The 17866-nt window shown below is 50.6% G+C and overlaps 1 protein-coding gene across 1 annotated transcript in view; it reads left to right on the forward strand.

Annotated features, from left to right (window-relative positions):
- Positions 1-7331: 7331 nt before the first annotated feature.
- TBC1D22A (TBC1 domain family member 22A) overlaps positions 7332-17866 on the forward strand; it is a 306894-nt gene continuing 296359 nt past the window's right edge. Inside the window, exon 1 of the mRNA XM_027854296.1 lies at positions 7332-7428. Coding sequence (XP_027710097.1) covers positions 7367-7428 — 62 coding nt within the window. The 5' untranslated portion in view covers positions 7332-7366. The remainder of the gene's footprint in view (positions 7429-17866) is intronic.

Genomic DNA, 17866 nt, shown 5'->3' on the forward strand with positions numbered 1-17866 from the left:
TTTTACCACCACAAAAAGAGCTACTTTTTTTTACACATATGGGCCCTTTTCCTTTCTTCAAACTCTTTTGGGTATAGATTTACTATTGGTATCACTGCATCAGAGCATAGTTTCAAATCACTAGTTCACAGATCCACCAACAGTGCATTAAGTGTAACTGTTTTCCTGTTCTCTCAGCCAATCTCATAGGTGTGAGATGTAATTGTTTTACTTTATGCTTTTCTATTAGAGATTGAGAGCTTTTTTTTTTTTTTAAATATGGCTACTAATAGCTTTGATTTCTTCCTTTGGAATTTATTAGTCATATTCTTTGACCAGTTATCATTTGAGGAATGGCTTATTCTTGTTGCCTATATATTTTAGAAGTATCAGAGAAACTTGCTACAAAGAGCTTTCCCCCAGCTTTTCTCCTTATTTTGGCTGCATTGGTTTTTCTTGTGCAAAACCTTTTTATGTAATCGAAATTATCCATTTTTCCACGGACACTATCATTTAGTCTGGAACTTTTTCCCTACCCAAAAACCTGACACGCAATTCCTTCCATGCCCTATTAATTTGCTAATATCATTTATGTCTAAACCATGTACCCATTTTGAGCTGATCTTGGAGTGAGATTTTCGTCTCTGCCTAACTTCTGAGAGACTATGTCCCGGTTTTCCTAACAGTTTTTGTTAAACAGTGAGTTCTTGTCCCAATAGCCGGGATCTTTGGGTTTATCAAATACTAGATTACTGTGGTCATATGGTTCTATATAGTGTATCTAATCTGACCCAGCGACCAGCCTATTTTTCATCCAGTACCAAATTGTTTTGATTACCACCTTGTAGTATAGTTTGAGATCTAGTGCCTTCATCCTTCCCATTTTAAAAGTTCATTAATTCTCTTAAAATTTTTATTTTTTGTTCTTTTTTTTAGTGAGGCAATTGGGGTTAAGTGACTTGCCCAAGGTCACACAGCTAGTACGTGCCAAGTGTTTGTTCAGGTCCTCTGACTTCAGGGCCAGTGCTCTACCCACTGCACCATTTAGCTGCCCCTTATCTTTTGTTATTTCAGGTGAATTTCATGTTTTTTCTTATCCCCATAAAGTAATTCTTTGGAAATTTTGATCGGTATGCCACTGAATAAAAAATTTAGGTGTCTTTTTATCACATTCACTGGGCATATCCACGAACAACCACTGTTTCTCCTTACATGCCTCCGTGCGGTGTTTTGTTTTTGTGTCCATTTAATTCCTGTGCCTTGCCAAGTATATTTCCAAATATGTTGCGTTATCTGTAGTTATTTCAAACAGAAGTTTTATTTCTTCCCGCTGCGTTTTGTTGGTAGTATACAGAAATGCTGATGATTTGTATGTTTATTTTATATCCTGCAACCTGCTGATGTTGCTTCTATTAGTTTTTTAGTTGAGTCTCTAGGATTCTCTAAGTAAATCATATATGCAGAGTGAGTTTCCTTATTACCTATATTTATTCTCTCAATATTTTTTTCTTGTCTTACTGCTAGAGCTAGCATTTCTTGTACAATATCGAATAGTAATAATGGTGATAAGACATCCTTGCCTCTCATCCCTGATTTTACTAGAAAAAACTTCTAGCTAGCTTATCCCTTATAATACTTGTTCTCAGTTTTAGGTAGATACTACTTATTTTAAGCTCTATTTATTCCTTTGCTTTCCAGTTTTTTTTTTTTTTTAAACAGGAATGGGTGTTCTGTTTTGTCTAAAGCTTTTTCTGTATATTGAAACAAGTATGTAATTTTTGATACTATATTCAACTATAGTTTTACTAATATCAAACTAGCCCTGCATTTTTAGTATAAATCTGGCCTGGCTGTAGCGTGTAATCTTTGTGATAAATTGCTATAATAGATAAACTTGTATTTTACAATTTTTGCATTAATATTCATGGGGGAAATTGGTCTATATTATTTTTATTTTTGTTTTGACTCTTCCTGGTTTAGGCACCAAGAACATCTTTGTGCAATACAATTTGTTAGGATTCTCTCTTTGCCTATTTTTTCAAAGTTCACATAGTGTTTGAATTTTTCTTTAAATGTATCGTAAAATTCACTTGTAAATCCATCTAGTTCTGGGTTTATTTCCTAGGGAGCACATGTATACCTTCCTCAATTTCTTTTTATTAGATAGGAATACTTTTTCTACTTAATGTTCTGTTAATCTGGGCAATTTATATTTTTGTAAATATTCATTCATTTCATTAAGACTGTCAATGTTATTGACATATAGTTGGGCAAAACAGCTTTTATTACTTTTATTTCATTTTCATTGGTTGTGACTGGTAATTTGATTAAAAAAAATCAAATTAGCCAACGGTAGACCTATTTTTCCCCCTCCTTCTTCAAGAAAAAACAGTTCCTTTTAGTAGTTCAATGGAATCTAATCAGTCCAGGTGAGAGTCCCTTCAGGTAAGATGAATTTCTGTACCCTTCTGTATATTGTATTCTTCCCTCCTCCAAAAAGTTTTGATGAAAGGTTCAACTATTGCCTGCTCTCTTCCACTGTATACTCTTACCTGTACACTTCATTTTTGGGAGATAATTTCTCCCCTTTTTCCTCTTTCTCCTCTCAATGCATTCTTCCGCATCCATTCCATTCTTCTTTTGAGATTGGCCAAACACAATCACATGCAGGTTGTCTACCCTTCCTCTAAAATCCCTGCGATAACAAAGTTCTGAGGGAGTTACATTTATCATCTAACTACATAATGAAGAAGACAACTTAATGTTTTTATTCTTTTGTGATCTCACTTTTTACGTTCAAGCCCTATGTTTCAATGTCAGGTTATCTATTCAGGTTTGGTCTTTTGATCAAGAATGCTTTTACAAGTCCTCTATTTCATTACACATTTATTTCTCCCCCTGTGAGATTATACTCAGTCTTGCTGGGTACGTTATTCTTGGTTACAATCCTAGATCCTGTGCCTTCTGGGAATATTATATACCAAGTCCTCTGGTCTTTACTGGCTGCTAAACCTTATGTGATCCTGATTGTGGCTCCCAGGTTAATTAAATTCTTTCTTTCTGGTTGTTTGTGGTATTTTCTCCTCGACCTGGGAGTTCTGGGTTTTGGCTGTTTTTTTTCAAGAAGTAGTGGATTTTTAAAATTTCCACTTTGCCTTTTGGCTATATCTGGCCAGTTTTCCTTTATAAGTAAAAAAATAATAATAATATCTAGGTTCTTTTTTGGTTCATGGCTTTAAGGTGGGTCAACAATCATTAAATTATCTCTCCTTGATCTACTTTCTAGGTGAGTTGTTTTTCCTACAGGTGTTGCATGTTTTACTTTTCCAGTCTTTTGATTTTGTATTTATTAGTTCTTAATGTCTCATGGAGTCATTTGAGCAGCTAAGTGACACAGTGGATAAGAGTGCCAGGCCTGCAGTCAGAAGATTCCTCTTCTTGAGTTCAAATCTGGCCTTAAGACACTAGCTGTGTGAGACCCTGGGCAAGACATTTCAACTCGTTTGCTTCAGTTTTCTCAGCTGCAAAATGAAACGAAGAAGAAAATGGCAAACCACTTCAGTACCTTTACCAAGAAAACCTCAAAAGGGGTAACAAAAAGTCCATGACTAAAAATGACTCAATGGCATAGTCGTTAACTTCCATTTGGTCAACTTTCATAACTTTCTTGGTCACCTCTTCTTTCTTTTCCTCTCTACCGCTCACTGGGTTTTTAATGTTGCTTTTGCTCTTTTTAACTCTTCTCATAATTCTCATTGAGCTTGTGTCCAATCGACATTTTTTCGTTGAGGCTTTGCTTGCCATTGTTTTAAGACACAGTTTTTGGTGCTTCACTGTCACCATAGTTGTTTTGTGCTCTGGTTCTTCTTTTGGTTTTGCTTATTCTTCCAGCCTGATTTTTGACTTTCGGCATTTTGTTCCTATTGGGCTCTCTGCACACCTGGTGGGGGGAGGGGCAGAACGTCAGGCCTAAGCTGCTGCTGCTTTCCCAGCTCAGGGGCCCGCAAGTTTTTAATGCTTCCAAAGAAGTGTGAGAAATCTTTGCTTCCCTTCCAGACCGAACTCTCTTGAGTTCCTGGCAGGGGTTTACGTCTGTTGACTTCTATGTAGTTTAGTTTCAGTATACTCTTGCCGGACACCATCACTGTTAGCCCAACGGAAGGTTCTGCAGGTTCAGAGTTGTTGAAGGGTTACTGGCTCCCCATTGGTCTTGGCTTGGCCTTTTACCCTGCTTTTTACCACTGCAGGATTGTGTTGGGCTTAAAGATTACAAATGAGTCACTGCCTTCTTCCTGTGCTCAGGGACACACACAGCTAAGTTTCTGGAATTTGCTTTGTGCTCAGTAATCAGGACCCTGTACTCAGTCAGGGTCTGGATTTGTGATCTGGAAGCGGGTACTGACTGACAGAGGTGCCAGACGGCACCAATCCCTACAGTCAGCGCTAATTCAGGGTCCCCTGGGATCTCTTCCTGGCTCAGTGCTCTGGTGCAAAAATTTTCCCTTTACATCCTGGGGCACTGGAATTCCTTCCTTCCACCTGAATCCAGACTTTGCTGTGGTCCTAGCCAGCCCCTACCTTAGTGATTACAGACCTCTCTTAAACTGCTCACTGACTTTTTCTTGGCTTTCCCAATCAGAATCTGGTCTTGACCTAGGTCAAGGAAGAGGTGTGCTGGAAAAGTTAGCCAGAAAAGGTTTGCTCATGCTGCCGTCTTGACTCTACCTCTCTACTTCAAGTTTTCTAGTGACTTATTTATATAAGTCTCAGATGAAGGGTTAAAAAATATATATACTTTTAAAGAATGGAGGGAGAACCTCTGCCTAGGAACACTATTTTAGATAGATATTGAAGATCCGAGAAGTATGGAAGACTGATGAAGCGAAAGTGTTGAACCTTGCAAGGGACTAGGGCTTCCAGAAGCAAAGCTGGAGAGGATGAGTGAAGATGTCAAACGATCTTGAGGGGAAAAGTACCTACTTGTTTATTTAAAGGGTCTCAAATTTTTTCAGATAAATATAAGTCATCTGAAAGATGCAAACCTGAGAAGGTTTGAACAGCCCTTTGTCACATTAAAAAAAAAATCATCTTGCCACTCAGACTTGCTGTGGTATATACAGCTGTGATGGTAGAGCACAAAAACTCTGGGAAGATGATGACTCCACAGGCCAGAGTACCACATACATGACATGGCACACAGATTTTATACATACATACACATGGTATACGTGATCATTACCGAAAGATATGAAAGGCTACAATACAAAGGCACCAAATCATTAATAAAAGAAATGCAAATCCAAGTAACTTCTAGCATTTACTTCACTGATTTCAGTAAATCAGCCGAGATGGAGAGGCTGTGTAAAGACACTCATATAATTTCCTTGGTTCAACAATGCTTGAGAACAATTTGGAATTATGTGAGAATATCAAGTACTAATATACAAAAATACATTGTTGGCAATGAGGGACTGCAGTTTAGATTAAAATTAGATACGTTGGGAAGTTACATAAAAAGGAGATTTGTAGTATACCAAGTTAGCACAGTTGTGACTATCTGAAAAGCAAGCAGCATAAATGGCCTGCAAACATCTACCCAAAGGACGTGAGCACAGTGCCACAAGCTCAATTGGTTAACTATAAAGTTAGTTAACAAAGCAAGGTCAGATTACCCTCAAGCCACTATAGAAATGTGAAACAGGACACATCTCTTCAGGGAAGGGGTCGCCAAGGTGCAGTACAGTAGTCTGGAAAGTTCCAGGGCTGGGCAGTACATTGATACACAGTTCCCAATAGCAATTCAGTATTATTTGGATCAAATGGGGCATTCTGGTGGGGGCACGCACTAACTGCATTTAAGGCACTGTTTTTTAGATGCCCTGGGGAGTTATGTGTAACATGGCTGAAGCCAGTCTGGTTCAACATAGTTGAGCCTTGTGGGAATATTCCCGAAGAGTGCAGCAAAGCGTATGGTAGCTTTGTTCTGCTTGGCAGCTTGATGGGGGTGAGAAGAATGAAGGGTTAGGGTTGGGCAGTTTTGCCTTATCGTGAATCACCCTTTCTGAGTTTGTCACTTGGGGTAACAGCCTTCTTCCCATACACTTTAGTAGGTTATGAAGCAAGGATTTCTGTAATAATAAAAACGGCTGGGTTATAAAGAGGATCGACACGAGAAGGCTGGCAGAAATGGAGGGCAGGAACTCTTTTTCAATTTTATACATAAAGGTGAAGTCTAACACTAACACCTTTGCTTCTTTCTCACCAACCCGTTACACCACTGTTGATTACCAGATGGCCACTGGATGCCCACAGAGATACATCAGCACCCTCAGATGACCCTTCTCAGACAGGGCCTCGGTAACTCTTCAGGGGTGCGCCAAGTGATGGGGATACAAAAAGAGGGGAAAGCCGGGCCTGCACTCAAGCAGCTGACAAGCCTCTTCCTCCGCAGATCCCTAGTGCACATACACAGCCTTTCAAGCCGGGCCCCATTCACCTCCAGCCCAACTCGCCCCTCCCCCCCAGTCGTCTTCAATCGTCAGGAACAGACCCCTCCCCCACATCTCTCCCTCCCCCCGGTCTCCGGTGCAGGCGGTGCAGGCCCTGCCCTACGAGGCATCCGCCTGACTTCGATCCTCACACAAGCCTGGGAGGCAGGTGCCGCTACTAACACATTTCACGGTTTGGAGAAACCGAGGCAGAGCGAGGCCAAGGCAATGCCCGGGGCTGCGCTCCGCCCCCCGCCCCCCGCCCCCCGCCCCCCGCCCGCGTAGGCGAGCCCGTCCGAGGCACGTGGATCTCCAGCCCGAAGGAGCCCGGGCCCCCCGCGGGAGCAGCCCCGGGGCCAGATTCCTGCCCCGCCACTTCCAGTCTCCTCCGGGCCTCAGTTTCCCCCTCTGCAGCGGGGCCTTTCCTCGAACCCTCCGTCCCTGGCCTCTCTCTGCCGTCCTCGTCCCCTCGTCGGCCCGGCTCCCCGGCCCAGCCCCCGGCCGAGGCCTCCCGCCAAACAACGTCGCCTCCTCCTGCCTCGTCACCTCCTCCGCGTCCGCCTCCTGGCCCGCTCCCGCAGCTCCCACTGAGCGCCTGCGCGCCCGGCGGCCCCTTTTATATGACGTAGACGCCTGCGCCTCACGTGAGGCCACGCCCACTCACGCACGGAGGCGGAGGGAGGGGAGCAGGGGCGGGACTTCCGGTCTCGAGAGCCAAACTTCCTGCTGGAGGCGGAAGCGCCGCTGGGCGCCGGGCTCGGAGGGGATTCGAGGCTTCGGGGGCGGCGGCGGCGGCGGCGGCGGCGGCGGCGGCGTCCGGCCAGGGAGGGCAGCTCCGGCATCGGGCCCGGCCGCATCCGGGACGCGTCGTCGGGCCGCCTGAGGGATGCGGAGGGACCATGGCCAGCGACGGGGCGCGGAGGCAGTTCTGGAAGCGGAGCAGCCACAGGCTCCCGGGAAGGTGGGCGGGGCGCCGGGGGCGAGGGGTCAGGGGTCAGGGGTCAGTGTGGGGCCGCCCTGAACGCCCCTGCCGGCTGGGGCTGCTCGAACCCATTTTACAGAGGAGAAAACTGAGGCTCAGAAGAGGAGTAGGCCGAGGGCGGAAAGAGACCGGGTCCAAGCCCTGCCCCCACCCCTGCCTCGCTCAGCCTCAGTTTCCTCCTCCGCGCAAAGAGTAAGAAAACTCCGACTTGGCGGGGAGGTCATCGGGGCAGAGGAGCCGAAGCCGGTCACCCTGGCACGGCCCTGCACCCTGCGAGCCTCAGTTTCCCCTTTTGAAGCTGGGGGGGCTGACATTCCGGTCTAATGGGGGCCCTTCCCTAGGGTGCTGACCTCTCTGGGCCTCAGTTTCTCCCCCCGCCAACTGGGGGGGGGGGATACACTTCCCTAGGATCCTGACCTCCCTGTGCCTCAGTTTCTGCCTTTGTAACTTGGGGGGATTGATATTCCCTGCTCATGGGGGCCCTTCCCTAGGTTGCTGACCTCCCTGGGCCTCAGTTTCCTTCTCTGTAACTTGGGAGGGCTACACTTCCCCAGGGTCGTGACCTCCCTGGGCCTCAGTTTCCCCTTTTGTAGCTGAGGGGGTGACATTTCCTGCTCCTGGAGGCCCTTCCCTAGGATGCTGACCTCCCTGGGCCTCAGTTTCCTTCTCTGTAACTTGGGGGGGGGCTCTACTTCCTTAGGGTCCTGACCTCCCTGTGCTTCAGTTTTTCCCTTTGTAACTTGAGGGTGGTGACATTCCCTGCTCATGAGGGCCGTTCTTATGGGGGGGACTACACTTTCCTAGGGTCCTGACCTCCCTGTGCCTCAGTTTCCTTCTCTGTAACTTGGGGGGGGCTCTACTTCCCTAGGGTTCTGACCTCCCTGTGCCTCAGTTTCCTCCTCTGTAACTTGGGGGGGCTATACTTCCCTAGGGTGCTGACCTCCCTGGGCCTCAGTTTCCCCTTCTCCAGCTCTTTCCACCGAGCTGCCCTGCCTCTCTCCTAAGAACTCACTTTCATCCTCTGTGCCAGCTACAGTATGGAATGAAGGAGGAAGTGCATCATTGCTCCCGTTCTTCAGATGAGCAAACTGAGGCACAGGGTCATTCCATGACTTGCTCCCGTGTTGACACAGCTCACGAGTGTCCCAAGTCAGGACTGGTACCCTGACCTTTAGGGGGGGCTGGTGAAGACGCAGCAGGAAGTTAGACAGTGGGGCAGGAGGCATCTGGGCCAGACCCTGGGGGGGTCCCGCGGGCACCCACACCTTCCTTCCTGACCCCTGGGCAGCTCAGCAGGGTGTGGCCCCAGGGGACTGAAGTTTCCTGCTAGGCTCCTGGGGTGGCATGTGACCTGCCCCGTAGGCTGCCTTCCTGTTGCTGACTTGGGTGCTGCTGGGTGGGCCGGACTTGGGAGGGCCCTGCGCTTCCTGGCCTCAGTGGTTGTTGCTGACTGGGTGCCCCTGGGCAGCTGTGAGGACTGACCCGGCCTGCGGAGGCCTGTCCTACTTTGGTGTCTCCCAGGGTGCTCGAGAGGGGTAGAGGGCGGCTCCTGGGGCCTCCCTTAGGCCTCTTCCTCTCCCTTCCCCACGTTGATCTCAGCCACTTCCACGCCTCCTTCCCTAGTTCCTCGTGGGTCCAAAGGACTTGGGGTCAAGCCTGGCTTGACCTTAATGACATCCTGCCTCTGCCAGAGCCCTCAGGAAGTCAGGGGACTTCTGTACAATGGGTATGATGGGAAGCCTGGAGTCCTCTGTCCACGGGAGGACGTTCCCAAGTGGCTATCTGGCTGTTTGCTCAAGCCCAGTGTGGGTGCCTCGCTTCTCCTGAGCCCTCTGTGCTTTCGGGGGGGCCTTGCAGCAGCGCGCGTCCCGCCTCCCGTCCCCCGTCCCTTGCACCAGCCTTGTCTGTCAGACGTGCTTCATAAGCACTTGCCCCGCTGGGCCGCAGGGGTTCCCCCTCATCGTTGTCAGGGCAGAGATGCCTGGGCAGTGGTGGGGACTGCCGTGGTGGCCTGGGCACCAGAAGTGCAAAGATGCAGGAATGAGACATTTCCTTATCTCGGGGAGCCAAGCTGAGGGTCTGGGCGTGATGGAGGCAGAGGAGAGCTTTGACATGGTGCTTGGGACGATGGAGGCCTCTGGGAGAGGGCGGCTGAGCCAAGCTGAGCCAGGTGAGGATAGTGGGGGGGGGGGGCCCAGGGAGGGGGGCGGGAGCGTGCCGAGGGGTTCTCAGGTGGTTGCTGATCAGCTCTGCCAGAGCGTGGCGTCTGGGGAGGCCCGTGATGTGGCAGGAGGCCGTGATGGGTTGTCTGGGGCGGCCTGAGCAGCTTTAGGTAACGGTGGCGTGCCCTGGCTTCTGCCTGGCTTGGCCGGACACGGGTGACTGTAGCTTCTGGCCGGCCTCCCTGCTCCTTCCCCACTCAAGTCCATCGTCTGCTCTGCTGTCAAGTCGCTATTCCGAAAGCAAAGGTCTGACCGGCTCGGAAAGCCAGGCATGCAACTGTAGTGGCTCCCTATTGCCTTTACACTGAAATTGAGATCCTCTGTTTAGCATTCAAAGCCCCCCGTCCTCTTCTGCTTTACTCCAGGACGAGTGCTCCTCGGTCTGGTGATACTCGCGTCTGACTGGCCCACGGACAAGCCCCGCCATCCCCCGCCTCCAGGCATGTCCTCTGGTTTTTCGTGTCTGGAGTGCTGTCCCTCCTCAGGTCCTGCCCCCAGCCTTGGCCGTCCCCCTGGGCTCTTCTCCCTCTCCAGTGATCTCCCTTGATCATCTTGAGACCTTTGACTCCCGCATCTCTCGCCAGCCCTAGTCTCTGCTAAGCTACAGTCCCAGCTGACGTACCCCAAACCGAGCTCATCCTGCACCCCCTCCGTCTCTCCAGTGCGGCACCATCAGCCCTCTCCTCTTGCCCTTTACTTGCCTCCACAGACTCCCCAGAGCAGCCCCGCTGGCCCCCTGACGCCCCCTCTCCGGCCCGGCTTTCTGCGTGCTCTGCCTCCTCACCTCTGCCCCATTTCCCTGGCTTCCTTCATGGCTCAGCTCATGTCCCTCCTTCTGCAGGAAGTGCCTTCTTCTGGTCAGTCGTCTCTAGCTTCTCCTGCCTGCGTTCTGTTTGCATGTTGTCTCCCCTGCTCGACTGGGAGCTCCTGGAGGGCAGGGGCTGGCCTTAGTGCTTAGCCAGTGCCTGGCACATAGTAGGTGTTTAATAAATGCTAGCTGCCTAATTGACCTTAATGACATCCAATGCAAACTAATGGAATCCTCAGTGTAACTTAATGGCAGATTGTGTGTGTGTGTGTGTGTGTGTGTGTGTGTGAGAGCGCTTGAAGGTTTGCCAAGTACGTTACACACATCTCATCTTCACCACAGTCGTGGGAGGTAGGCCTTGTTATTGTTCCCATTTTACAGATGAGGAAACTGAGAGACTTAAAGTGACTCGCTCAGGGTCACATAGTGTCCGAGGTGGGATTTGAACTCTAGTCTTCCTGACTCCAGGCCAGGCACTCTGTGCGTTGCTTCACCAGTATTTGGGTGCAGGGGAGTGCTTCGTGTCTTGAGGTGCACGCACCTTCCACCACTTGGTCATTCCTCTGGCAGTAGCTTGACCTTAATGACATCCTGCCTCTGCCCCATCGGTAAAGGACAGTTTTGGAGAATGATCACAGGTTGTTCTGGTGTGCGTGTGTAGGAGGGGGGTTAGAGTGGAGGCCTCGGGAGTGTGAAGGCAGTGCCTGGAGGGGGAGAGTCCTCAGAGAGCGGGGGCGCTGCCAGCAAGAAGAGAAGAAGACTCGAGTCGGCGTGAGGGTGCTGGCGAGCGTGGGCATCTGGAGTTGGGTGAGGAAGCCTCGTCGGGGGACTCCTCGTTCAGGGGCGTCCCCCGCACGCTGAGTCGAGGGGCTCGTCCTCTCCCTTGCCGCGCCGCTGAGGACAGAAGCCGAGCCTTCGTGGTCTGGCCAAGCTGGCCTTCCTGTTCTGCCTCCTATACGTCCCCGGTCTGTGTACCTCTGAACAGCCTGCTTGCCGTGCCTGACCTCCTAGAATGGCCATCGGAGCTCACTCCAAAGGCCTTCTCCTTTAGGCGCACTTTGGGGGTCCCTGAGCTGCTGGTGCTCTGCCCAGATGGACCTCACGTTTATTTTACGTTTGCTGATTTAAATGTTCTTGTACAGTTGAACAGCAGGCTCTCAACAGGCATTTATTAGACAATGTCTGCGTGCCCAGCATTGTACTGAGGTTACATAGAAAGGCAGAAGCAGTCCCCCCACCCTCATTGAGCTTCCATTGGAATGGGGGAGGCGACATGTCAGTGCCTCGCTAGATCAAGGTTAGATTCGGGAGGATGGAAGCCAATCTGAGAAAGGAAGGCCCTGGCAGGTAAGGGGACCTGGAAGGACTTCCTGCAGAAGGTGGGACATGAGCTGAGTCATGAAGGAAGCCAGGGAAATGGGGCAGAGCCCAAAGGAAGCCAGGCAGGAGACGGGGTATTGGGTTGGGAGCTGATGAGATCACCCAGGGGGCCAATGGAGGGGGCCGCCTCTGGTTGGGGGGCAGGACCTGGCTGAAGACGCAGCGAAGGAGATGGAGGAGGAGGAGAGAACCTGGAGAGGAGAGACTGTCCCGGAGGAGAAGCATGATCCCGAGGGTCAAGTGCTGCCAAGTCCAGAAGCACGCGCACTGAGAAAAGGCCACTGGCCCCTGGTTTCAGTAGAAGAATGAGCTGGAAGCCAAATGCAGAGGGTTTTAGAATCGACTGAGAGATGGCACAGTGGAGGTCCTGAGTCCAAGCGGATTTCTCGAGGAGTTTGACTAGATGGGCAGGAGAGATCCAGGACCACAGCTTGGGAGATAGGGGGTAAAATGGGGTTTTCAAGGCGTCTGTTGGCAGCAGGAGGGAGGCGGTGGCCAGGGTTGGTGAGAGTGAAGAGGCCGGTGGGGGCAGTTTGCTCGAGAAGTTGTTGGGGATAGGATCAAGAGAACACATTGAGGATTTTACCTTGGCAGGGAGCCCCCTGGGAGCCAGGTGTGAAGGAGAGGCAGATGCCTGAGTGATGTGGGGGAACCCGGGATAGCGTGGAAGACGGGAGGAGGGCATTGGCCCGCAGTGGGGCCTCAGCGGGCTTTGTGTGGCCCTTTGGGCTCAGTGCTTGGTTGTTCTGGGAGTTTCCTCTCGGGAGTGTTCCTGGCCCAGTGGAGGTCTGGGCTCTGCTAAGTGGTGCTAGGGCAAGGGCTGGTTGGGCTTCTGGGTTTGTATCCTCGGCACTATGGACCCAGCGTCCCCTCCTCCCCCCCTTTCCAGAGGCTTGTTGGTTACAGTGCACGCCGTGGTACCTCAGACCTCTTTCCTCTGTCTCCTTCTGCCTTGAATTGTGCTTCCCTGGGTGAGTGATGTCCTCCCAGGCAGTGACTGGGTAATCATATCCCCACCACGGTGCACGGGGCTTTGCACCTTGCTGGCACTGAATTCACATTGGATTGGATTGAGGTTGTGGGCTGGTGTTGGGCAGATTTGGATCTAAACCCAAGACCAGGCTGGCTGTGCCAGTGGCAAAGTGAGTTGAGGGTTGTGTCCCATGTCCAGGAATAAGGCCTTTGATCCCAGGCTTCCTTCACTAACCAGTCAGGCTGCTTCTCTGAGGATCCACCCGTGACTCGTTGGGCACGCTGACGGTCTAAAGGGGGATGCCATTTGGTCTTTTTCCTTTGTGGCATCCGTCTCGGGCCTCTGCTGCCCCAAGGACCAGCCTTAACCTTTGGCCTTGCTTTTTCTTGCTTTTCTTCTGTTTGAATGCATTTCCTGGCTATTGGGGATTTCCAGAGAAATTCAGCCCAAATTCCTGAGATCACAAAAACTCACAGGTTATCTGCTCCCGTGGGCCCAGCAGGGGCAAGTTTAATGCCCGTTGGCATCTCCATGGGTCCTGCTCCCACTCACTGAGTTCACCCTGCATTTATTAAGCTACTGTTTGCCAGAGGCAGACACTGTGCTGGGCATTGGGGCTCGAAACCCCCAAAACAAACCCTTCCCTGCCCTGGGGAGTGGGGGAGGGAGCATGGAGGTCTGTCTGAAGACCGCAGGACCAGACTCTGGGGCACCACTGGTAGTCCAGACCAGGAGCTTGATGGCATCGCTGTGTTCACTACATTCCTGGGGGACAAAGGTCTGGTTTGTTCCTTTTATATATCAGGAGGTCAGTCTAGACTTCATCTGGAAGCACAGAGTGTCAGAGCCAGAAGTGTTTCTCCTCTCTCCTGGTGGCTGAGATTTCCTGAGCTCAAGGCAGATCTTTTGACTCTGAGTCTCTGGTCTTTCTGCTATTCCAAGGGGCTCCCAGTCGTGAGTTTGCACTTGGAGGTCATTTGGCAGCTGAGTTCAGATTAGTTCCCCTGCCTCTAGTCTCTCCCCACTCCAGACCATCCTTCATGCAGCGGGTCTGACCATGTCACCCCCTACTCCGTAACCTCTACGGCTCCTTCAGGATCAAATAGGGAGGCCTCTGTTTGCAGCAGTTTGTAAGTGGGCTCCTTCCTGCCTTCTCAGTTGTTTTACTCAGCCGCCCACCACGTTCTCTTTGGTCCGGTGACACCAGCCTCTCTGCTGTTCCTTGCATGTAATCCTCCACCTCCCAGCTTGGTGTCTTTTCGCTATCCGTCCATCTCCCATGCCTGGATTTCTCTTCCTCCTCATCTTGTCTTCTGGGCTTCCTGGCTCCCTTTGAGACTCAGCTCATTCTGCCCTGTACAGGGAGGGCCACTTTCCCAGGCCTCCTCACTGCTTTTGCCTTCCCTCAGAGATGATCTCTAGTCCCGCCCCACCCCAGACTGGGAGCTCATGTAGGGAAAGGACTTTGTTTTTTGCCTTCCATTGTAACCCCAGGGCTTGGTCTGGCCCATAGTAACCCCGGGAATCACACAGCCTAAGCCTCTCTCCTAGTACTGCACCTGGTCCATGTTCTTTCACTGGGGGAGCTGAGGCCTAGACAAGTGAGCTCATCCGGGTGGGATTGGAAGAGTTGGGATTTGAACCTGGGTCCTCTGTCTCCAGACCCACCTCCTTTCCTGTGACACTGTCCACTCTGTCCTCTCAGCTGGTCTCGTTGCTGAGGATGCGGTGGCTTGCTGGTTACCACTGCTTTGTGGGTTCTAGTTTGGAGTGGGGTGATTGACAATCAGCTGCCTTTCCTCTCCATTCTAGCCAGACAGAGCAAAAAATAACACGCTGCTGTTCCAGTTCTTCGTTTTGTTCAGATGAAGTTTAATTACTCCCTTCTGGACGCGCTGCTGACCCTTAACTGAGTCCTTGGCTGGGAGGCAGACAGCCAGATGTCCCTGACACCTTTGACCTTGGCAGGTGGGGAAGGAATGGGGCGAGTTTTTCCTGATGTCCCTCCAGACCAGTTTTTTTTTTTTTGGTTTTGTTTTTGAAACAATATTAGTCTCGTTGACCGAAGGCCTGTTTGTTCTTGGGAAAATACGTTGTTGGGTCTCTACCTGTTCTGTTAGGAGATGAGGTCCCTTCAAAACTCCCAGATTCTCCCCACTTTCTTTGTTATGCCCTTTGAAACAATGACAGTGTCTGTCCCTGGGGGCTCTGGCCACAAGGAGAGGTAAGAAGTCCCCGTCCTCAAGGTATTTAATTTTTTTTCTTTTTCAGATTTTATTAATTTATTTATTTTTAGTTTCCAGCATTCACTTCCACAAGATTTTGAGTTCCAAATTTTCTCCCCATCTCGTCCCTCCCCCCACCCCAAGATGGCGTGCATTCTGAATAGCCCTTCTCCTAATCTACCCTCCCATCTCCCCCCTCCCCCTTCTCTTATCCCCTTCCTCTTCTATTTTCCTGTAGGGCAGAATAGATTTCTAAGGTATTTCATTTCTAATGGAGGAGGAAACATGTGATTAAGCAGGTATAAATGTGTTCTCTGCAGATGGAGTCACTGGGAGAGAGGAAGGCAGGCGTGGTGAAGGGTAGCCAAGGGCCAGGCATCCACATCCAGCAGAAGGTGGGAGCCAGCGCAGCTACAGAGTAGAGGGGAGGGGCCACAGGACTGCAGGCATGGGGGTCTGCCAGTGCAAAGGCAAAGGTAGGGAGGGGGGAAAGTGCTCCAAGTTGGCTTCAGTCTAAGATGAGATTGTGAAGAGTCCAGTGGAAGAGAGCTCCTGGCTCCCAGCTCATTACCATTCCATAATAGTTTTCAGCCCCACCTGAGGCCGGTAGATCAGCAGAGGTCTGGATAGGGCAGGAAGAAATGATGTCTCCTTTAAAATGTTGAGTGCCTCCAGCCTTTAGAATGGAGTTCTGCGCACAGTAGGCACACACATACTCGAATGAAGTCACAAGCCACCATTGCAGACTCTGGCCCTTGTTCTCCCCCTCGGCCAAGAAAAGCAAGAATTTGGCTATGTTTGGGCGGGGAGGGATGATGCCACTTCTGCCTTGAACTGGTGCCCAGCTCGGTTCCTACTTCACGGGAGCCTTTAGGAAATGAGATGATGCACGCGTCTTTGCTAATTAGGGATTCGGGGCATTTTTCTTGTTTAAGCGCTGTCGTGGTTTCATTGAAGGCTTTAATGCCTCTATAAAATGTTTTTCCAGTGGCAGCCCCTGTTTTTGTTTTATGCTTTAGGAGTTAATCTCTGCCTTCTGTTAATTTGCTGGCCTAAAGCCAGTCAGTGGAGGTGGCAGAGCGATTTGTGCCTGAACTAAACAGCCTGTGGGAGAGCATTCTGGCCTCAGGCAGAGAAGGGGGCATCGGGAGCTGAAGGAGGCCAGCGCCTTTTTAAGAAAAACAGAGGGACTGGAAATTAGGGAATTCATTCTCTTGGAAATCAAGGCTGCCGTGCCCTTGCACTTGCACAGCCAATCATTTATCTGCTTTGTAATGCACAGGAGCAGAGGAAAGTGGGGAAAGCCGCCTCTTGGTTCCTGCAGGTTTGGGTCGTGGGGGAGTGCAGCAGCTCCTGGGTGTTGCCTGTGGTTCTGGCCACCATTCCACCGGAGCCGTGTTGACCAAGAGGAGTGAGCAGGAGAGAACAGGGCGGGGACTGGACAGCTTGTTGGGGGGTACACCGGAGGAAGCGTGATGGTCATCCTGGAGAAGGCCGTAGGCCTGTGCCATGGCAGAGGGAGGAGGCCTGCGGGAGTCACTGGAAGAGGGCGGCTTCTGGAGTCCGCACAGCTGAGCAGGGGTGGAGCGGGCTGCCCCGAGAGCAGCTGGGCCCCTGGACCCCGGAGGGCTTCGGAGAGGGGGCCACGACTGCTCACCAGGATCCCGGGAGTTGTTGAAATGAAGCATTCAAATCAGCAAGAGAGGTTCCAAGAATGGGAGGATAAGCCCTCAGGGGGTGTGTAGTCTTGGCAGGGAAAAAAAAGGAAATTCATAATTAAAGATTGATAATGACCCAAGGTCGAGGACCTGAGTTCCCGTCCCAGCTCCACCACTGAGTATCTGTGTGATCTCCTAAATGAGAGAGAAGGCTGATCTCTCGGGCAATCCCATGATCCTGTGACAATGCGTGTGAGGCTTATCACGGCTTATGTTCTACCTCTTCTATCCCGGCTGCTACTTCCTGTCTCTGGGGTAGATCTGATCGCCAAATTCTGGGCTGAGAGGGCACTGTGGAATTGTTTACCATCAGAAAAATGGGTTTTCTTACAGTTTCTCTGAAGCCCTTTAAAGTGAATTTCCTTAGAAGACGTATCTCCCCAGAATGTAGTTTATAAATCTTCAGAACTTGTTGACTCTGAGAGAGAATTAGCCTGATGGCAGATCGAGTTCACCTTCAGTGTCTGTCGGAAGCCAGTGTTGAACTCAAAGGGTGCCCGGGGTAATAACTCCGGCGGGCGCGCGCAGAGAAGGAAGGTTGGTGAGCTCCCCCCAAAGCCGACTGTCTGATCTGCCTGGCTGGCTCGCTGTCTGAAATACGGGAACACATTTAATTGTAAATGTGGTAATAGGATTTGTTATTTATTTTATGCTCCCCAGCAAATTGCTGCTGCCCTCGTTTCTGTTTTCATGCTTGCGCTTCCCCCACCCCCACCCTTCACCATCGTCTCATTCTTCTCAGAGACAGTTTTTCTGGGTGCTTTGCTCAGAGGTCTGCCGTGCTGATTGGAGGTTGAGGAATGAGGTTCGTTAACTGGTGTACAGATCACGCTTTGGGGGGAGGGCAACCAGGCCGGGGAGTGGTGGCACCAGTGACTTCTGTGTTGCCCACTCCCACGGCCCCCTCCCCATCCTCCTCCTGGACGTTCTCGCGCCTCCGGCAAATGTTCCTGTGTCCTCTTTCTCGGAACATCCCCCTTCTGCACCCTCTTTGAGGTTCCTCTCCTCCCTACTGTTCTCTTGACTCTAGCCATTCTCCAGGCCTTAGTTCTTGGTCTTTGGCTCTTGCCTTCATCTGAGGAGCCGTGGGT

This window comes from Vombatus ursinus, unplaced genomic scaffold (genome assembly GCF_900497805.2).
Source record: "Vombatus ursinus unplaced genomic scaffold, bare-nosed wombat genome assembly UNPS02010394.1, whole genome shotgun sequence".
In the NCBI taxonomy this organism is placed as follows: Eukaryota; Metazoa; Chordata; class Mammalia; order Diprotodontia; family Vombatidae; genus Vombatus; species Vombatus ursinus.